The sequence below is a fragment of the Arachis duranensis genome, chromosome 10 (assembly GCF_000817695.3).
Source record: "Arachis duranensis cultivar V14167 chromosome 10, aradu.V14167.gnm2.J7QH, whole genome shotgun sequence".
Taxonomy (NCBI): domain Eukaryota; kingdom Viridiplantae; phylum Streptophyta; class Magnoliopsida; order Fabales; family Fabaceae; genus Arachis; species Arachis duranensis.
Window position 1 is genome coordinate 3,994,455 of NC_029781.3, and position 14,715 is coordinate 4,009,169.

A 14,715-nucleotide genomic window follows, 5' to 3' on the forward strand; every position below is an offset into this window, starting at 1 on the left:
CACAATCCAATCAAACAACAATCACATTCATCCTAAATTAGCTCAATAATACATAGGACTTATACAATCACTAAAAGTACATTTATCACATTAATATTCATTTATAACAATTCCAAATTATAAAATTGAGTTCTTTGAAAAAGCCCCTACATCGACAAGTCGAATCCCATAACCCAAACGCGTCAAAGAATTCCTTTTCTCTCATCCTAAATTCAACGGCAGCTTCAAATCACAGTCCCGCACACTTTCGCAACAGCATAAACAACTTTAAAACACAACATGCAACCTCAGTTACTAACTCCTAACACATTAATATCGCAAAGACTTTATTACCCGTAATAGAACACTAACGAGGGGGTTATCAAAACATAAATACTCACTGTAATAAGAAAATGGAGCAACAGCGGTCTCTAAACCGGTTTGGCGGCAGCCATCCCAAGCGACAGTGGTGACCAGAATTCCGGCAACGGCGACTAAAACCAACATGCAGTGATTGTAACGTTTCCCTGAAAGGAAGAAGAAGAAGTGTGAGACAACAGAAAGGAAGAAGTGTGAAACAGAGAAAATAAAAACAAACTAGGGAAAAATAAAAAGCCAAAACGGTTATAGAAAGTAAAAGGTCAAAAATACCCCCAATAAAGACAAAAAGGTAAAGGGAAGAAACGGAAAGACAACCCAAGCGTCCCTTCACATTTAATGTCAATTATAGTTTTGGGAAAGCGCAACTGACGAAACCCCTCCCGAAGAAAACATCGGGCAAATGGCGAGACGACCAAGACCACGAAACGGTTTTCTCATCCGGACGACGCGCCCCACGCCCGACCACAAAAATGGTCCAATCCTCTCTGTGTTCCCAAATTCGACCGAAAAAACCGAAGGGTCTCCTTGCCAAACCGTAAATGGCAAAATGAAAAATCATCCAGCGACGAGACCGACCTTACTCGTTCTCCTGCTGCGGGTCGGACCCCGTCTTTCTAAAAGGCCCAAAACCGCATATCCACATCTCCTAACTATTATTCAAACTCAAATACCCCCCTTATTCTAGCTAAACAAGATAAGATGAGATAACTTCCGCCAGCTATATAAAGGGGAGCCAGAGACCCCCTCAAGTATTCACTCATTCCTCACATTTTATACCTCTTGGATCCATTCTGACTTAAGCATTGGAATGTCTTTGTAGATACCCACCCCATTGCTCCAGTCAGATAATATGGCATCCGCCTGAACTCGCATGTCCCTGATCCATCTTATAACCCATACGAAAGACTTCTCGTACAATATATTATTCAATATATACTGCAATTTCAAATATATTCAGTATCTCAATTTATATTATTCATTTCATACAAATCTTATTATAAAGTAAATATTCAATAATTAATTGTTTTGAGCGAGAAATTTATCAATGAGTTATGAGTTATTATGGGTTTAAATTTTTTTAAGACAATTAATCATTATATCTTCAAATCATACAATCGATTTCGTCAACAGATATATATTTTTGGACTTTTCAGTTTAGATACAATCAAATGCTATATGCATGTCATGAAAAATTGTTCTCAAATGAAAAAGTATCCCCACACAACTATCCTAATTGAATAACTCTTACCATTCAATTATTTTTTAAATAAGTGCCGACATAATAATCTAACTAAACTTGGGGGATTACCATATCATTATTAACTTATCTTTTAACTGAGCTACAATTCATTTTATTTTAAGCTTAGTCTGTATCATATGATCGGCAGACAAAGTTTGGAAGCTATGGTCTGTCACTTTATAACTCGGTCTTTATTGTTCATTATGAGTCATAACTCGACTTTACTTGCTTTCATTCTAAGTTTGTAACGGACGATCTTAATAACAATTATTCTGACTTAATGACCAACGGTCATAACATCAGCTCTATTCATCAACTCTATGTCTATAAAGACATCTATTTCTATATCTTTGACATCCGAATTATTCTCACTCCATTAAAAAAATGTATATTATAACAACGTAAGAGACGAGTTATACCCCAAAAGTTTATTCACACAAGAATAGGTTTTAACTTTTATATAAATAAAATAGATATATGTATAAAAAATAAACACTAACTTATGTATAGCTAAAAATATTCCAATGTTCAAGTTAATTTAGGTAATATATTTTTAATTTTTTTGAGTTCTAAGAAAAGAAATAATTCAAAATATAGCTATTGTATTATTTAGTGTTAAATGATTGCAATGATGATTATGAGTTTTTTTTATTCATTGTCAAATAAAAATAAGAGAAACTCTTGGAATAATAATTTTTAGTATTTTTAATCATTAATTAATCAATATAAATATTAAATTATTTTTAATAAATAAATTTTATGAATTTAGATATGATAATTTTAAAAAAATATAGGTATAAATTGTATTGATTTATATAATAAATATATATAAAAATTATATATTTTGTGTGTGTAGAATTTTTGTAACTATAAATACAAATTATTACTAGTCAAATATTGATAAAAAAATATATTTATTAATGATGTGGCATTTCTTTACAAGTAAAGTAACTATGCCATTTTTTTAGAGGCAAGCTCAGAGCATACTTTTATGGCACTGGATTGAGGAAGAAGGAAATAACACTAGCTAAGCTTTCAGAGAGAGAACGAGAATTCACTCATATTTTTGGTTAGTTTTTTATTATTTAAAAATTTAAATTTAATCTTTTATATTATAACAAATATAAAAAAATTAAAAAAAATAGTCCATGGTTTCTCTTTTAAATTTCGGCAAAAGCCTTTGTTGACAAGATAGCACAGAGACAGAGACCAGGAAATAGAAAATAAGGTGGAAATGGATTCCGGGGTCAACTTGCTCGCCTCACCTCTCCTCTGCTTTTCTCATATTTGATATATATATCATATTCATTTCAAATCATAATATATACGAAATCTACCAGGAAATTGTCATAACCCTAAATGAAGAAGCCAAAAACGCTTCATATACTCTCTCAACATTCACACACAACTCTCTCACCTTTCCACAAACATGCCAACCTCATTCACTAGTTTCCTTAACCACCTCCTCATTTCCTTCTTCCTCTTCTTCCTCACTTCATCAAACTNNNNACACAAATTCTTACTACTAACCAAACCCTCTTATCACAGAACCAAACCTTTGTTCTCGGCTTCTTCGGAGGTTCCAACACCAACTATTACCTCGGAATATGGTACAACAACATCAATCCTCAAACAATAGTTTGGGTTGCAAACAGAGACAACCCCATTGACAATTCCACAGGCTATCTCAAGATCGGAGACAACGGAAACTTTGTCCTTCTCAATTCATCCGGTAACCCGGCATGGTCCTCCAACCAAACCAACGCCAAGAATCCAGTTATCCAGCTCCTGGAAACCGGTAACCTTGTTCTCAAAGATTCAGAACAGAGCAACAACTACCTATGGCAGAGCTTCGATTACCCAACAGATACCTTGCTACCGGGGATGCAGATGGGTTGGAACTTCGACACAGGAATTGAGAAGCACTTAACATCGTGGAAGGTCACAGGTGAAGACCCTTCTTCCGGTGACTACACTTTCAAGCTAGATTACCGCGGTTTACCTGAGATTTTTCTGAGGAGAAACCAGACTATCATATACCGAAGTGGTTCCTGGAATGGTGAGAGATTCAACGGAGTTCCAGAGATGGACACCGATACTGATTCCATTGTGTTCAGCTTCTCCGATGACGCGCACGGCGTGTTCTACTATTTCTCCATCGGGAACGCTTCTTTGTTATCGAGGCTAACGGTGACGTCAGATTCAGACGGTGAACTTCAACGGCGGACGTGGATAGCGAGCAGCGAAACTTGGAACAAGTTCTGGTACGCACCGGCGGATCAATGCGACCATTACAGGGAGTGTGGTCCGTACGGATTGTGTGACAATAATGCATCGCCGGTTTGCAGATGTATGAAAGGGTTCAGCCCTAAGAACCCTCAGGCTTGGAATCTGAGAGATGGATCTGGCGGGTGTGTGAGGAACACCGATCTGGATTGCCCCACTGACAAGTTCTTGCATCTTGAGAGCATGAAGCTGCCGGAGACGACGACGGTGTTTGTTAACAAAAGTATGACGTTAACGGAATGTGAGAGCCTGTGCCATCGGAATTGTTCATGCACTGCATATGCAAACATTGATATCACAAATGGCGGAAGTGGTTGTGTTATGTGGCTTGGTCAACTCTTTGACTTGAGGAACTACCCTTCTGGCGGTGGCCAAGATCTCTATGTTCGATTATCTGCTGCTGATATAGGTATATACGTTTCTTTCTTTCTTTCTTTTTAAGATATTCTCTTGCTTATGGTGTGCATATATACATGATTAATTATTTGGAACTAGAAATCAACTTAAGCAAGTCGGGTTTCGAAACTCGCTTTGGACATGCAGCAATTTATTAATTAGCAAAACTCAGATTGGCGACGAATTAATTCTTCATCTGTTAGGATAAAGATACTGTGTAAACCCAAAAAAAATTATTTGGAACTAGAACAGTATTATTAAAGAGGTGAGAATTGAGAGGGGAAATGGGACGAATGTGGCTAGCTAGTGGCAATAAATCGCAATAAGTGGTTCCAGCAGGACCCAGGATGGTAACGTAGTTATATCATATCGGGCACATGGAATGATTCGATATATAAATTGTCATAAATAAGTATATTCAAAATAGTCTTCTGGTAGGTTCCTCCCATTTGAATCTTCTTAAAAAAGAGGATGTGGGTGGATATTGTTCCACCCGACTCGATGATTCAAGATATTGAACCTCGGGTTGTGTCCCCCTAAAATTGTTGCGGGAGTTTTGTGGATGAAAAGAATGATTTGTTAAAGACTTAAAGGAGCTCTGTGTTGGGCCCACTAACCTTTTTATGCTTCGAGAATGACTGCGACATGGGTCTCCAGGAATTTTTAAACAATCGGTCCTAAACGGTGTGTCATGGGCCGACCAATTTGACTTTCTAGGATTTCTTGGCCCAGCAGTCATAAAACAGAGTTGGAGTTTCTATTTAGAATATCAGCGCCTTTAGCTTATAATAATTGGTTGTTTTGTTATATGACATTCTTTTAATGATATAATTAAAAAAATTCATTAAGTATTAACAATTTAATTTTGTTACACTGTAACTTTATACCTACATTAAATTAGGTATCGTTATATCAATAAAAATAACTATCTTTTATATTAATTACATAAATAATCATTTAAAAAAATAAATATAATTGAACAACTATGTAAAATACTATCAGTGGTTAGTACATTAATATTAAATTCAAATATATTAAATATATATAAATTGTTCGTGAATATAATTATGACTACTTTTACTTGCATGACATTTTTTATGTTCTAATTGAGTGATTTCATGATGTTGTATGAATTGTTGGAATAATGATAAACATTTTTTTCCACAAAATTGCTTCTAACTCTTCTCAACCATTTGTTTTTCTCTGACTTGTTACAATCGTCATTTTCATGTGAATTTCGTGAGAAAAAATTTATATGAAATATAGCCCTCCAAATGATAGCCATATTCACACTCCCATATGGTTTTGTTGACTAAAAAAATATTGCTGTAAGGAAAAGAATTTTTTGCTTCTATAAATATAAAAAGCTATGTTGATTATGACTTATGATGAGTGTATAAACTGTAAATAATTATATATAATTGCATATTGATACGTGTTAATTTAATTGACTGCTTGAAAAGGTTAGTAGAGATTATATCAAATTAGACAAAGACTATTCTTTATTGAATGTGGGTAAAGGATTCAATAAGTTGGCAAGAGTAGGTAAAGAGAAAGAGCAACTGGGCAAGGGTAGGTGAATATGAATATGAATATCTCAGACTATTATGGCTGCTGTAACCGTGAGACTTAAACAACCACATAAATGCTTACATACTATGCTATATTTCATACTTGATAATGAGGATAGTTAAGTGGGAGTGTGACTTATTAGCTTTAGATCTTTGACTATTTTACTTTCCTTTGTTGAGTTTTATCTTCTCCTTGCAATAGCATATCTTAATGCTAGAAAAAAAAGTCAAATAGATATTTATACTAAAAGATTCTATCTTAATTAATCATGGTGACACAGGATCTGCTGGCTCCAAACATCGTAAAGCTGAGGCTATAGGCATCTCACTTAGTGTAGTTGCTATAGTTTTGGGATTGGTTGCTATTTGTTACTTAAGGAAGAAGAAACAACACAGAGGTAATGTATAATGTCCTTCATATGAATGCCTATATACATAGGATATGCTGTTTGTGCAACATAAATAAATTTTCACTATTCCAGGTTCAATCCACAGAAGTCATGATTTGCTAATGAATGAGGGGGTGCCTTCTAGAGGACACTCGGGTGACAGGAACATGGATGATCTAGAGTTGCCCATGTTTGATTTTGATACCTTAACAATGGCTACCAACAACTTCTCTCAAGATAATAAACTTGGACAAGGAGGATTTGGTAGTGTTTATAGGGTAAGTTGTTTTTTCATTACTTAGCTGCCATGATTCCTTAAAATTGCTGGCCACTCAACAAAACACCTATACTTATGACTATGACTATATCAGGGAAGTTTGATTGAAAGCCAAGAAATTGCTGTAAAGAGGTTATCAAAAGACTCTGGACAAGGAATTGAGGAGTTTAAGAATGAGGTCAAGTTAATTGTGAAGCTCCAACATCGAAACCTTGTTCGGCTGCTTGGTTGCTGCATTGAGAAGGATGAGAAGATGTTGGTGTATGAATATATGGAAAACAGAAGCCTTGACTCCATTTTGTTTGGTAACTAGCTTCAACACATACTTGTTTTGCTTATTATGTGCTTCGTTGGTTTTAATTTGTTTGAATACTTTATACTAATGAGAATTTATATGTTCAGACAAAGTTAAAAGATCCTTGCTAGATTGGAAAAGTCGATTCAATATTATATGTGGAATAGCTAGAGGACTTCTTTATTTGCACCAAGATTCTAGATTTCGGATTATTCATAGGGATCTCAAAGCAAGCAATATTCTACTTGACAGTGAAATGAACCCAAAGATATCTGACTTTGGGATGGCCAGAATTTTTGGAAGTAATCAAACAGAAGCAAATACAATAAGAGTTGTTGGAACATAGTAAGTACTACAATAGCTTATCATACTACTTCCGAAAATATCAAATATGGTAATTTTCTTATTCTTTGTTTCTAATATGCAGTGGTTATATGTCTCCTGAATATGCTATGGACGGAAATTTCTCAGTAAAATCTGACGTTTTTAGTTTCGGAGTTCTCGTATTGGAAATCATTACGGGCAAGAAAAATAGAGGGTTTTACTATGCCAATGATGAATTGAATCTTTTGGGCAACGTAAGTGAAAGAGATTCCTTAATTAGAGTATTACCTGTTTACATGAAAATATGATTCTCCTTCCAAGAAATAATCTGTTGCACTTTCTTGCAGGTGTGGAGGCAATGGAATGAAGGAACTGCTTTAGAAGTAGTTGATCAATCCATTGGCAATTCATATGCAGAATCTGAAGTTCTAAGATGCATACATGTTGGTCTCTTATGTGTCCAAGAACGTGCAGAAGATAGACCAACAATGTCCTCGGTAGTTTTAATGTTGAGTAGTGAAGCTGCATTAATGCCACGTCCTAAAAATCCTGGCTTTTCTCTAAGAAAGAATCATCCAGAGACGGATTCATCTTCAAGTAATCAAGATAAAACATGGAGTGTGAATCAAGTTACAGTCACAATGCTAAATGCTAGGTAGCGAAAGAAATTTAAAATCATACAATATACTTGTATATTCTCAACAGAATGAAAATTTTTCTTAATTCATTTTTCCTGTTTTATAGTTGCGGCTTCTTCTAGATCTACTTTGATATTATTTTGGTGTAATATGTAAGAAATGAATTCACTGATAGAAAAAAGGGAATATTTTCCTTGGTTCAAACTATCTGTCATTTACACATTTTAACAAATATTTATTACGAGCTTCCTTTATTTTTCACAGCAATATAGTTGTGTGATTGTGTCTAGTAGTTGCAGAATTTATGAACTAAATAGAAACTAATATCTATTTCATTAAAGATTGCACAAATATCATATTCTTTCATAACAGCATAGCAAAATATTACATTCAAAGGCCTAAAAGTATGTGGAGGAACCCAGTAACTATGAAAATTCAAGTTAAGGTATCCAACGAGTTTACAATGTGAAAAAAGTTGAGTGAGGTGAAGGTGCAGAAGAGGTAGATATAAGGATTCGTTGAAGCACTCATGTTATAGTACTAATTAGGTGAGAGTTTGTTCCTCAAAACAAATGGAGGAATATTAGGCTTATTGATCATGTCCAAGAAATTCTCTTGATGTTTATATTGCTTGCTCCTCTAAAAAGTTTAAATCTCTACCAGCTATTCATTACCTTTTGTTTTTTTTTCATTAGTATTGATCATAACTCATGACTTTTCCATGCCAAAGCAAGTGTATATTTTCTTGAAATTTTCATCAGTTAGAGTCCTTACCCAATGGCATGCACTCGTAGATTACTATACTATACAATCACTTGGTATGCATTGTTATTATTATTAGTATACAATCTAAAATCTACCTTAGGGTATTTGCTAAATTAATTAATGACGTTTATGTTATATAATGTAGATATGGCATCCTCTTGTAAGAATTGATGGTTTTAAGTTTGAAAATCTAAATTTTTATGTGGTCCAGACAAGGTCAAATTCTGAATAGAGGGCCACACGGATTGAAAACAATTTGTTGAGTGTTGACTGTGAAGGTGACTTTGATTGACTGAAGCCACAGGGTTACATTGCAATGATTGCATATTAAAATGGGTTTTTTTTTTCATTTTTATATTGCAAATAGTTTTAACAAGTCTACCACGTTACCATGGATAATTAATATTTCATAGTACCCTTACTTTATAGTGTGTTGTATAGTTATAAGTACAACATACTGCAATAGAAAATTAACATTTAAAATGCTCATATATATTCACATACTATTGCTTCTGTGTCAAAATTCTGATTTCTATCTAGCTACTTACAATCTTGATTTCTGTGGACTTTTGCTCATCAACATGAACTTTGCAACCAAGGACAAACCCGGGGTTTCTAGGCTGTGGCATTGATGCATTTTCGCTACTTAACATCAACACCACAGAAGATATTGTTGGTCTATCTTCTGCTCTTTCTTGCACACATATCAGCCCAACTTGTATGCATCTCAGTACTTCTGTTTCTGAATAGGAATCACCAAATGATGAATCTATCAGTTCTAATGCCCTCCCTTCTTTCCATAACCTCCATGCCTGCAGTAATGCAAAAATAAATGTAATCTTACAAGATAATATATAACAGTAACACTCCAGTCTCTAGGGAATGTGGCTTTTCTCTTACATGTCCCAGAAGATTTATCTCTTCTGAGGAATAAAATCCTTTGTTCTTTTTGCCGCTTATGATCTCTAGCACAAGAACTCCAAAACTGAAAACATCAGATTTAACTGAGAAGAGTCCGTCCATTGCATATTCTGGCGACATGTAGCCACTGCATATGTATAAGAACATGTTAATGATGAGGTTATCAGCCATATCATTTTTAAAGAAAACTATTGTTATTATGTTACTCACTATGTTCCAACAACTCTCCTTGTGTTTGCTTGAGTTTGATCGCTGCAGAAAATTCTAGCCATTCCAAAATCCGATATCTTTGGGTTCATTTCTCTATCCAGCAGAATATTACTTGCCTTGAGATCCCTGTGGATAATTCTAAGTCTGGAGTCTTGGTGAAGATAAAGAAGTCCTCTAGATATTCCACATATAATATCGAATCGCATTTGCCAGTCAAGCAAACAACATTTGTCTTTGTCTGGAATAAGTTTCAAACAGTCAGTTATATATGTTTCAGAAGGATGGATTTTCTAGTTTGAAGGTGCAAATGATAAAACAACTCACCAAATAAAATAGATTCAAGGCTGTTGTTTTCCATGTATTCATAAACCAACATCTGCTCCTCCTTTTCAATGCAGCAACCAAACAATCTTACAAGATTTCTGTGTTGAAGCTTTGCCATTGACTTGACCTCATTCTTGAATTCTTCATTTCCTTGGCCAGAGCTTTTGGACAACCTTTTCACAGCAATCTCTAGTCCTTCAACCAACCTACCCTGATATTACCACACTTTACATTATTTAGATTTCTTGAATATGAGTATATAACATAATGTACCAAAAAAACTCTTAAAGCATGTACCTTGTAAACACTTCCAAAACCACCTTCTCCGAGCTTATTTTCTTCAGAGAAGTTGTTAGTGGCCATTGTTAGTTTTGTGAAATCAAACAATGGCAACTCTAAGTCATCCATGGTGCGTTCACCTGAGAGTTCTCTGCTAGCTGAAATTACTCTCTCAAAGGAACCTGATTCAAGGAAAGGAAAACATTGCAGCCTAACAAGAAGGAAAATATCACCTCAGTATCAAATGATAGACATTAGTATTCCATTATTACCTTTCTGATTGGTTTTCCTTTTCCATATACTTTTCAATTTTCTCTTCTTCCATAAAAGAAACAAGCTCAAGCCCAAAATTACACTAGCAACAGCACCAAATGTAATGCCTACTATTTTGCCTACATTATTGTTCTTTCCTGAGCTACCACCAGATCCATTGTTTATGTCAACTGTGGAAAAGATAAAAACTGAAGGACTATAACTAATTGTTAAGGTAATACAAGATTAGGAGGTAATATAAGATTAGAGATACTTGCCTACATCAGAAGATGCTAATCTGATAAAGAGATCTTCGCCAGCAACAGAAAACTTCCTCGTGTCTAAGAGTTCATCACTCCACATCACACAACCAGTTCCTCCATCTGTGATCTCAACATTAGCATAGGCAGTGCAAGAGCAATTTTTCAAGCACATAGCTTCACATTCTTGAAGATTCATGCTTCTGTTCACAAACACTCTTGTTGTTTCTGGTGGTTCCACATGTTGCAGCTTCAGAAACTTGTCTCTCCCACAATCCAATCTTGTCTTTCTAACACAACCATTAGAAAAATCCCTGAAATCCCACTCTGTCTGGTTCTTGACACTGAAGCCTTGAATACAACTGCATACTGGGAAAGCATTGGAGTCACAGATACCATATGGACCACAGATACCATACTTGTCACATTCACCACTTGGTGCAAACCATAGCTTCTTCCAGCTTTGGCTACTTTCCACCCACACAAGACGTTGAATTTCGCCATTCCAGCTCACAGTTTTTCTTGAAAACTTGGACTGATTGATAGCTGAAAGTATGTAGTACACTTCATGTGAATCCACAGACATATTATCTTGAAGAACAGCATTTGATGACACCACTGGTATTTCACTGAATCTCACTCCATTCCATGGTCCACTTCTATGTACCTTAAGTTGCTTATTCCATAAGAAAATTTCTGGTAGCCCAAGTTTTTCCATCCTAAAAGAAAAATCACCACTTGAAGGGTCATCTTGGCTCTTCCATGATGTTATATAGAGCTCAATACCAGTGTCCAAGTTCCAACCAAGCTTCATTCCCGGTAACAAAGTATCTGTTGGATAATCAAAGCTCTGCCATAGATAGTTGCCATCAATTGCACTATTTTTGTTTGCTTCTCTGAGAATCAAGTTTCCTGTATCCAAAAGCTGAAGAACTGGAGTTGTAGCAGTGGTTTCATTTGAGGACCAAATAGCATTTCCTGCATGATCAAGAAGAACAAGGTTCCCCCTTGCTCCAATCTTGAGAGTTCCATTGGTATCCTTAAGTGGGGTGTCTCGGTTTGCAACCCAAACCACTGTTCTTTGAGGAATGTCCTTGTACCATATTCCTAAGTACCATGTGGTGTTGTTGGTTCCATTGAAGAAGCCGAACTCAAACACTTGCTTTGAGGATACAAGTGTTTGGTTGATCCCAAGTGACTGTCTTGCACTTAAGGTATCCACAGAGATTACAATATTGAAAAAGGAACTGAATGAGAAGATGAAGGCACAGAAGAAATAGGCATTAAGATTTGTAGAAGCACCCATATTATTGCAGTGGTAATTAGGTGAGAGTTGTTCCTCAAAACATTTATGATTGATACTTACATTATTGCAGCCTCTGAAAACGTGTTACTATTAGTTAACTTGTACCAATGACTTTTCCATGCTGTAAAAGGCATTTGTGTCAGTGTGTGTCTTCAGAAATAGCCAACTAATCCATGCTAATAATAATAATTATGAAATAGTAAATACTCAATTATGCCACCTATTAAAGAAATAAGCAATCTAACTTTATTGTTTGTTGGCACCATATTCACACCTTTAAACGCAGGTAACGACGAACATGCATGTTTTTTATTACACATTGAAAACAGTGACGTGTAAACTAATAATATATGTTATTACATCCCTTTTCCACATGGCAAAACCTCTGATGAGTTTATAAATTTAATATAAGATGAGAGTGATTGGTCCAACAGTGGATGATACAAAATTGATACAAGATTTTTTATTTTTTGGACGTCGATACAAGATTAACATACAATATAAATCAACAAAAGCAGACTTTGTCAGTTAGGTAGTGTACGGTATCCCTTTAACATCAAACGGATATTGTTATACCTCAACACGTCAACCCGCATTCGAAAATAAAATGACGTTATCCTAACAAATCACTTCCCACAATTTCGCTCAAAAATCGGCCACGACGATCTCGGCTCAAACCGACGACTTATTCGTCACTGATCAGTCTATAAAAACGAGCGTAAAACCGACTAGAGAGGGCAGACTATCAAACAAACAACTCACTAATTATATACTTGTTTTCTTAAGTAATTCTTTATTGACTTGAGTGTCGAAGTCCCTTTTGCAGGTACTGTTAGAGATATAACCATTAGTGTTACCTTCTCCTATCAGCTTAAGCTTTTGGGATGAGTGGTTTCATAACATGGTATCAGAGCTCTATGTCCGAAAGGTCAAGAGTTCGATCCTTGGTGAACCCCAAAAAGTGAAAAAAAAAATAGCAAATCAAGCAAACCCAAAAAGAGAGGCTCTTGCTTGAGGGGGAATGTTAGAGATATAATCATTAGTGTTACCTTCTCCTATCAGCTTAAGCTTTTGGGATGAGTGGTTTCATAACATGGTATCAGAGCAAATACAACTAAAATAAAAGATTGTTTTGATTTAGTTCATATGGATATCTGGGGTCCTATTTCTGTCCCTTCCAATGAAGGACATAGGTATTTTTTGAGTGTGGTGGATGGTAAGAGCAAATTCACTTGGATTTTTTTTATGAAAACCAAATCTGAAGCATCACAATTGGTTATTAATTTTGTGAATTTTGTCAGAGTACATTTTGAAAAACAAGTTAAGTGTATAAGGACCGACAATGGGCCAGAATTCACTCTAAAATTCCTTTTTTGCATCAACTGGAATTTTACACCAAACTTCTTGTGTAGAAACACCAGAGCAAAACGGGATTGTAGAGAGAAAATACCAGCATATTTTAGGTGTTGCTAGAGCACTGCTATTTCAATCAGGAATTCCACATTGTTTTTGGCAATACGCAGTTGCTCACGCCATTCACCTAATTAATAGGCTGCCCAGCACTAACCTGAATAATGCTAGTCCTTATAAGCTTTTGTATGGCAACTTACCTGACCTTTCATATTTAAGAGTATTTGGTTCTCTTGCATATGCCTCCACATTAACAAATTCAAGAACAAAATTAGACCCAAGAGCCAGAAAAACAGCTTTTCTTGGTTTTAAATTAGGAACAAAGGGTTTTCGACTTATTGATTTAAAATCAAAAGAAATTTTCATATCCAGCCTGCTTATTTGAAGGACTACCATTGTATGATAACCCACACAACGCATCCTAGCAACTTTGCCAACTCTAACACTTTATATCCTATCTCACAATATTTATCATATGATAAACTAAACCCAGAATATAAGTCTCTTTCTCTAGCTATCACCTCAAATTCAGAACCTAGCACCTATGAGGAAGCGGCTGCACATGAATGCTGGAGAAAGGCAATACAAGCTGAATTAGCAGCTCTGGATCAGAATAGAACTTGGTGTCTCACTGAACTCCCAAAAGACAAGAAGGCTGTGGGTTGCAAATGGGTTTTTCGGGTAAAATTCAATCCCGATGGCACCATAGAAAGGCACAAAGCGAGGCTAGTTGCAAAAGGATTCACTCAAGTGCAAGGAGTAGATTATGGTGATACTTTTAGTCCAGTTGTCAAAATGACTACCCTACGAGTGATGTTAGCATTAGCAGCGGCAAAGAAATGGCATTTGAAACAGCTGGACGTCAACACTGCCTTTCTTCATGGAGATTTGGACAAGGAAGTTTACATGCGGATACCACCCGGTTTGGATGTGTCACAACCAGGTTTGGTCTGCAAATTACAAAAGTCTCTATATGGACTTAAGCAAGCTAGCAGGCAATGGAATATTAAGCTCACTCAGACTCTTGTGGATGCTGGTTATAAGCAGTTTTTTGATGATCATTCACTCTTCATTAAGAAACAATCTCAAAGCTTCACTACCATTCTAGTATATGTTGATGACTTGGTTTTAACCGGGAATGACATTGGTGAAATCAATTCCATCAAGCAAGATTTGGATGACAAATTCAAAATAAAGGATCTTGGTGATCTT

At 35.6% G+C, this 14,715-nt stretch overlaps 2 protein-coding genes across 2 annotated transcripts in view; one reads left to right on the plus strand and one right to left on the minus strand.

Moving 5' to 3' along the window:
- Positions 1-7,980, plus strand: part of LOC107468461 (receptor-like serine/threonine-protein kinase SD1-8) — a 50,585-nt gene extending 42,605 nt beyond the window's left edge. The window contains exons 2-8 of the mRNA XM_052254969.1: positions 3,404-4,295; positions 6,135-6,251; positions 6,336-6,520; positions 6,614-6,824; positions 6,922-7,159; positions 7,242-7,392; positions 7,486-7,980. Of these exons, the coding sequence (XP_052110929.1) occupies positions 3,404-4,295; positions 6,135-6,251; positions 6,336-6,520; positions 6,614-6,824; positions 6,922-7,159; positions 7,242-7,392; positions 7,486-7,797 (2,106 nt within the window). The 3' untranslated portion in view covers positions 7,798-7,980. The remainder of the gene's footprint in view (positions 1-3,403; positions 4,296-6,134; positions 6,252-6,335; positions 6,521-6,613; positions 6,825-6,921; positions 7,160-7,241; positions 7,393-7,485) is intronic.
- A 1,016-nt stretch (positions 7,981-8,996) lies between these two features.
- On the minus strand, positions 8,997-12,151 carry LOC107468672 (receptor-like serine/threonine-protein kinase SD1-8). Its single transcript, XM_016088005.3, has 7 exons — positions 10,806-12,151; positions 10,548-10,718; positions 10,294-10,457; positions 9,997-10,207; positions 9,673-9,910; positions 9,442-9,589; positions 8,997-9,353 (listed from the first exon to the last, which is right to left on the minus strand). The coding sequence occupies exons 1-7, from the start codon at positions 12,091-12,093 to the stop codon at positions 9,078-9,080; spliced, it is 2,496 nt and encodes an 831-aa protein (XP_015943491.1). The 5' UTR covers positions 12,094-12,151; the 3' UTR covers positions 8,997-9,077.
- Between the last annotated feature and the right edge of the window lie 2,564 nt (positions 12,152-14,715).

Bases quoted from the DNA above. Each gene is read 5' to 3' on its own strand.
- LOC107468672 (XM_016088005.3), bottom strand. From the start codon at position 12,093: ATGGGTGCTTCTACAAATCTTAATGCCTATTTCTTCTGTGCCTTCATC. The intron at 9,911-9,996 runs GTGAGTTGTTTT...AACTTATTCCAG, and splicing joins CCTTGAATCTATTTTATTTG to ACAAAGACAAATGTTGTTTG. The intron at 9,590-9,672 runs GTGAGTAACATA...ATACATATGCAG, and splicing joins AGGAGAGTTGTTGGAACATA to TGGCTACATGTCGCCAGAAT.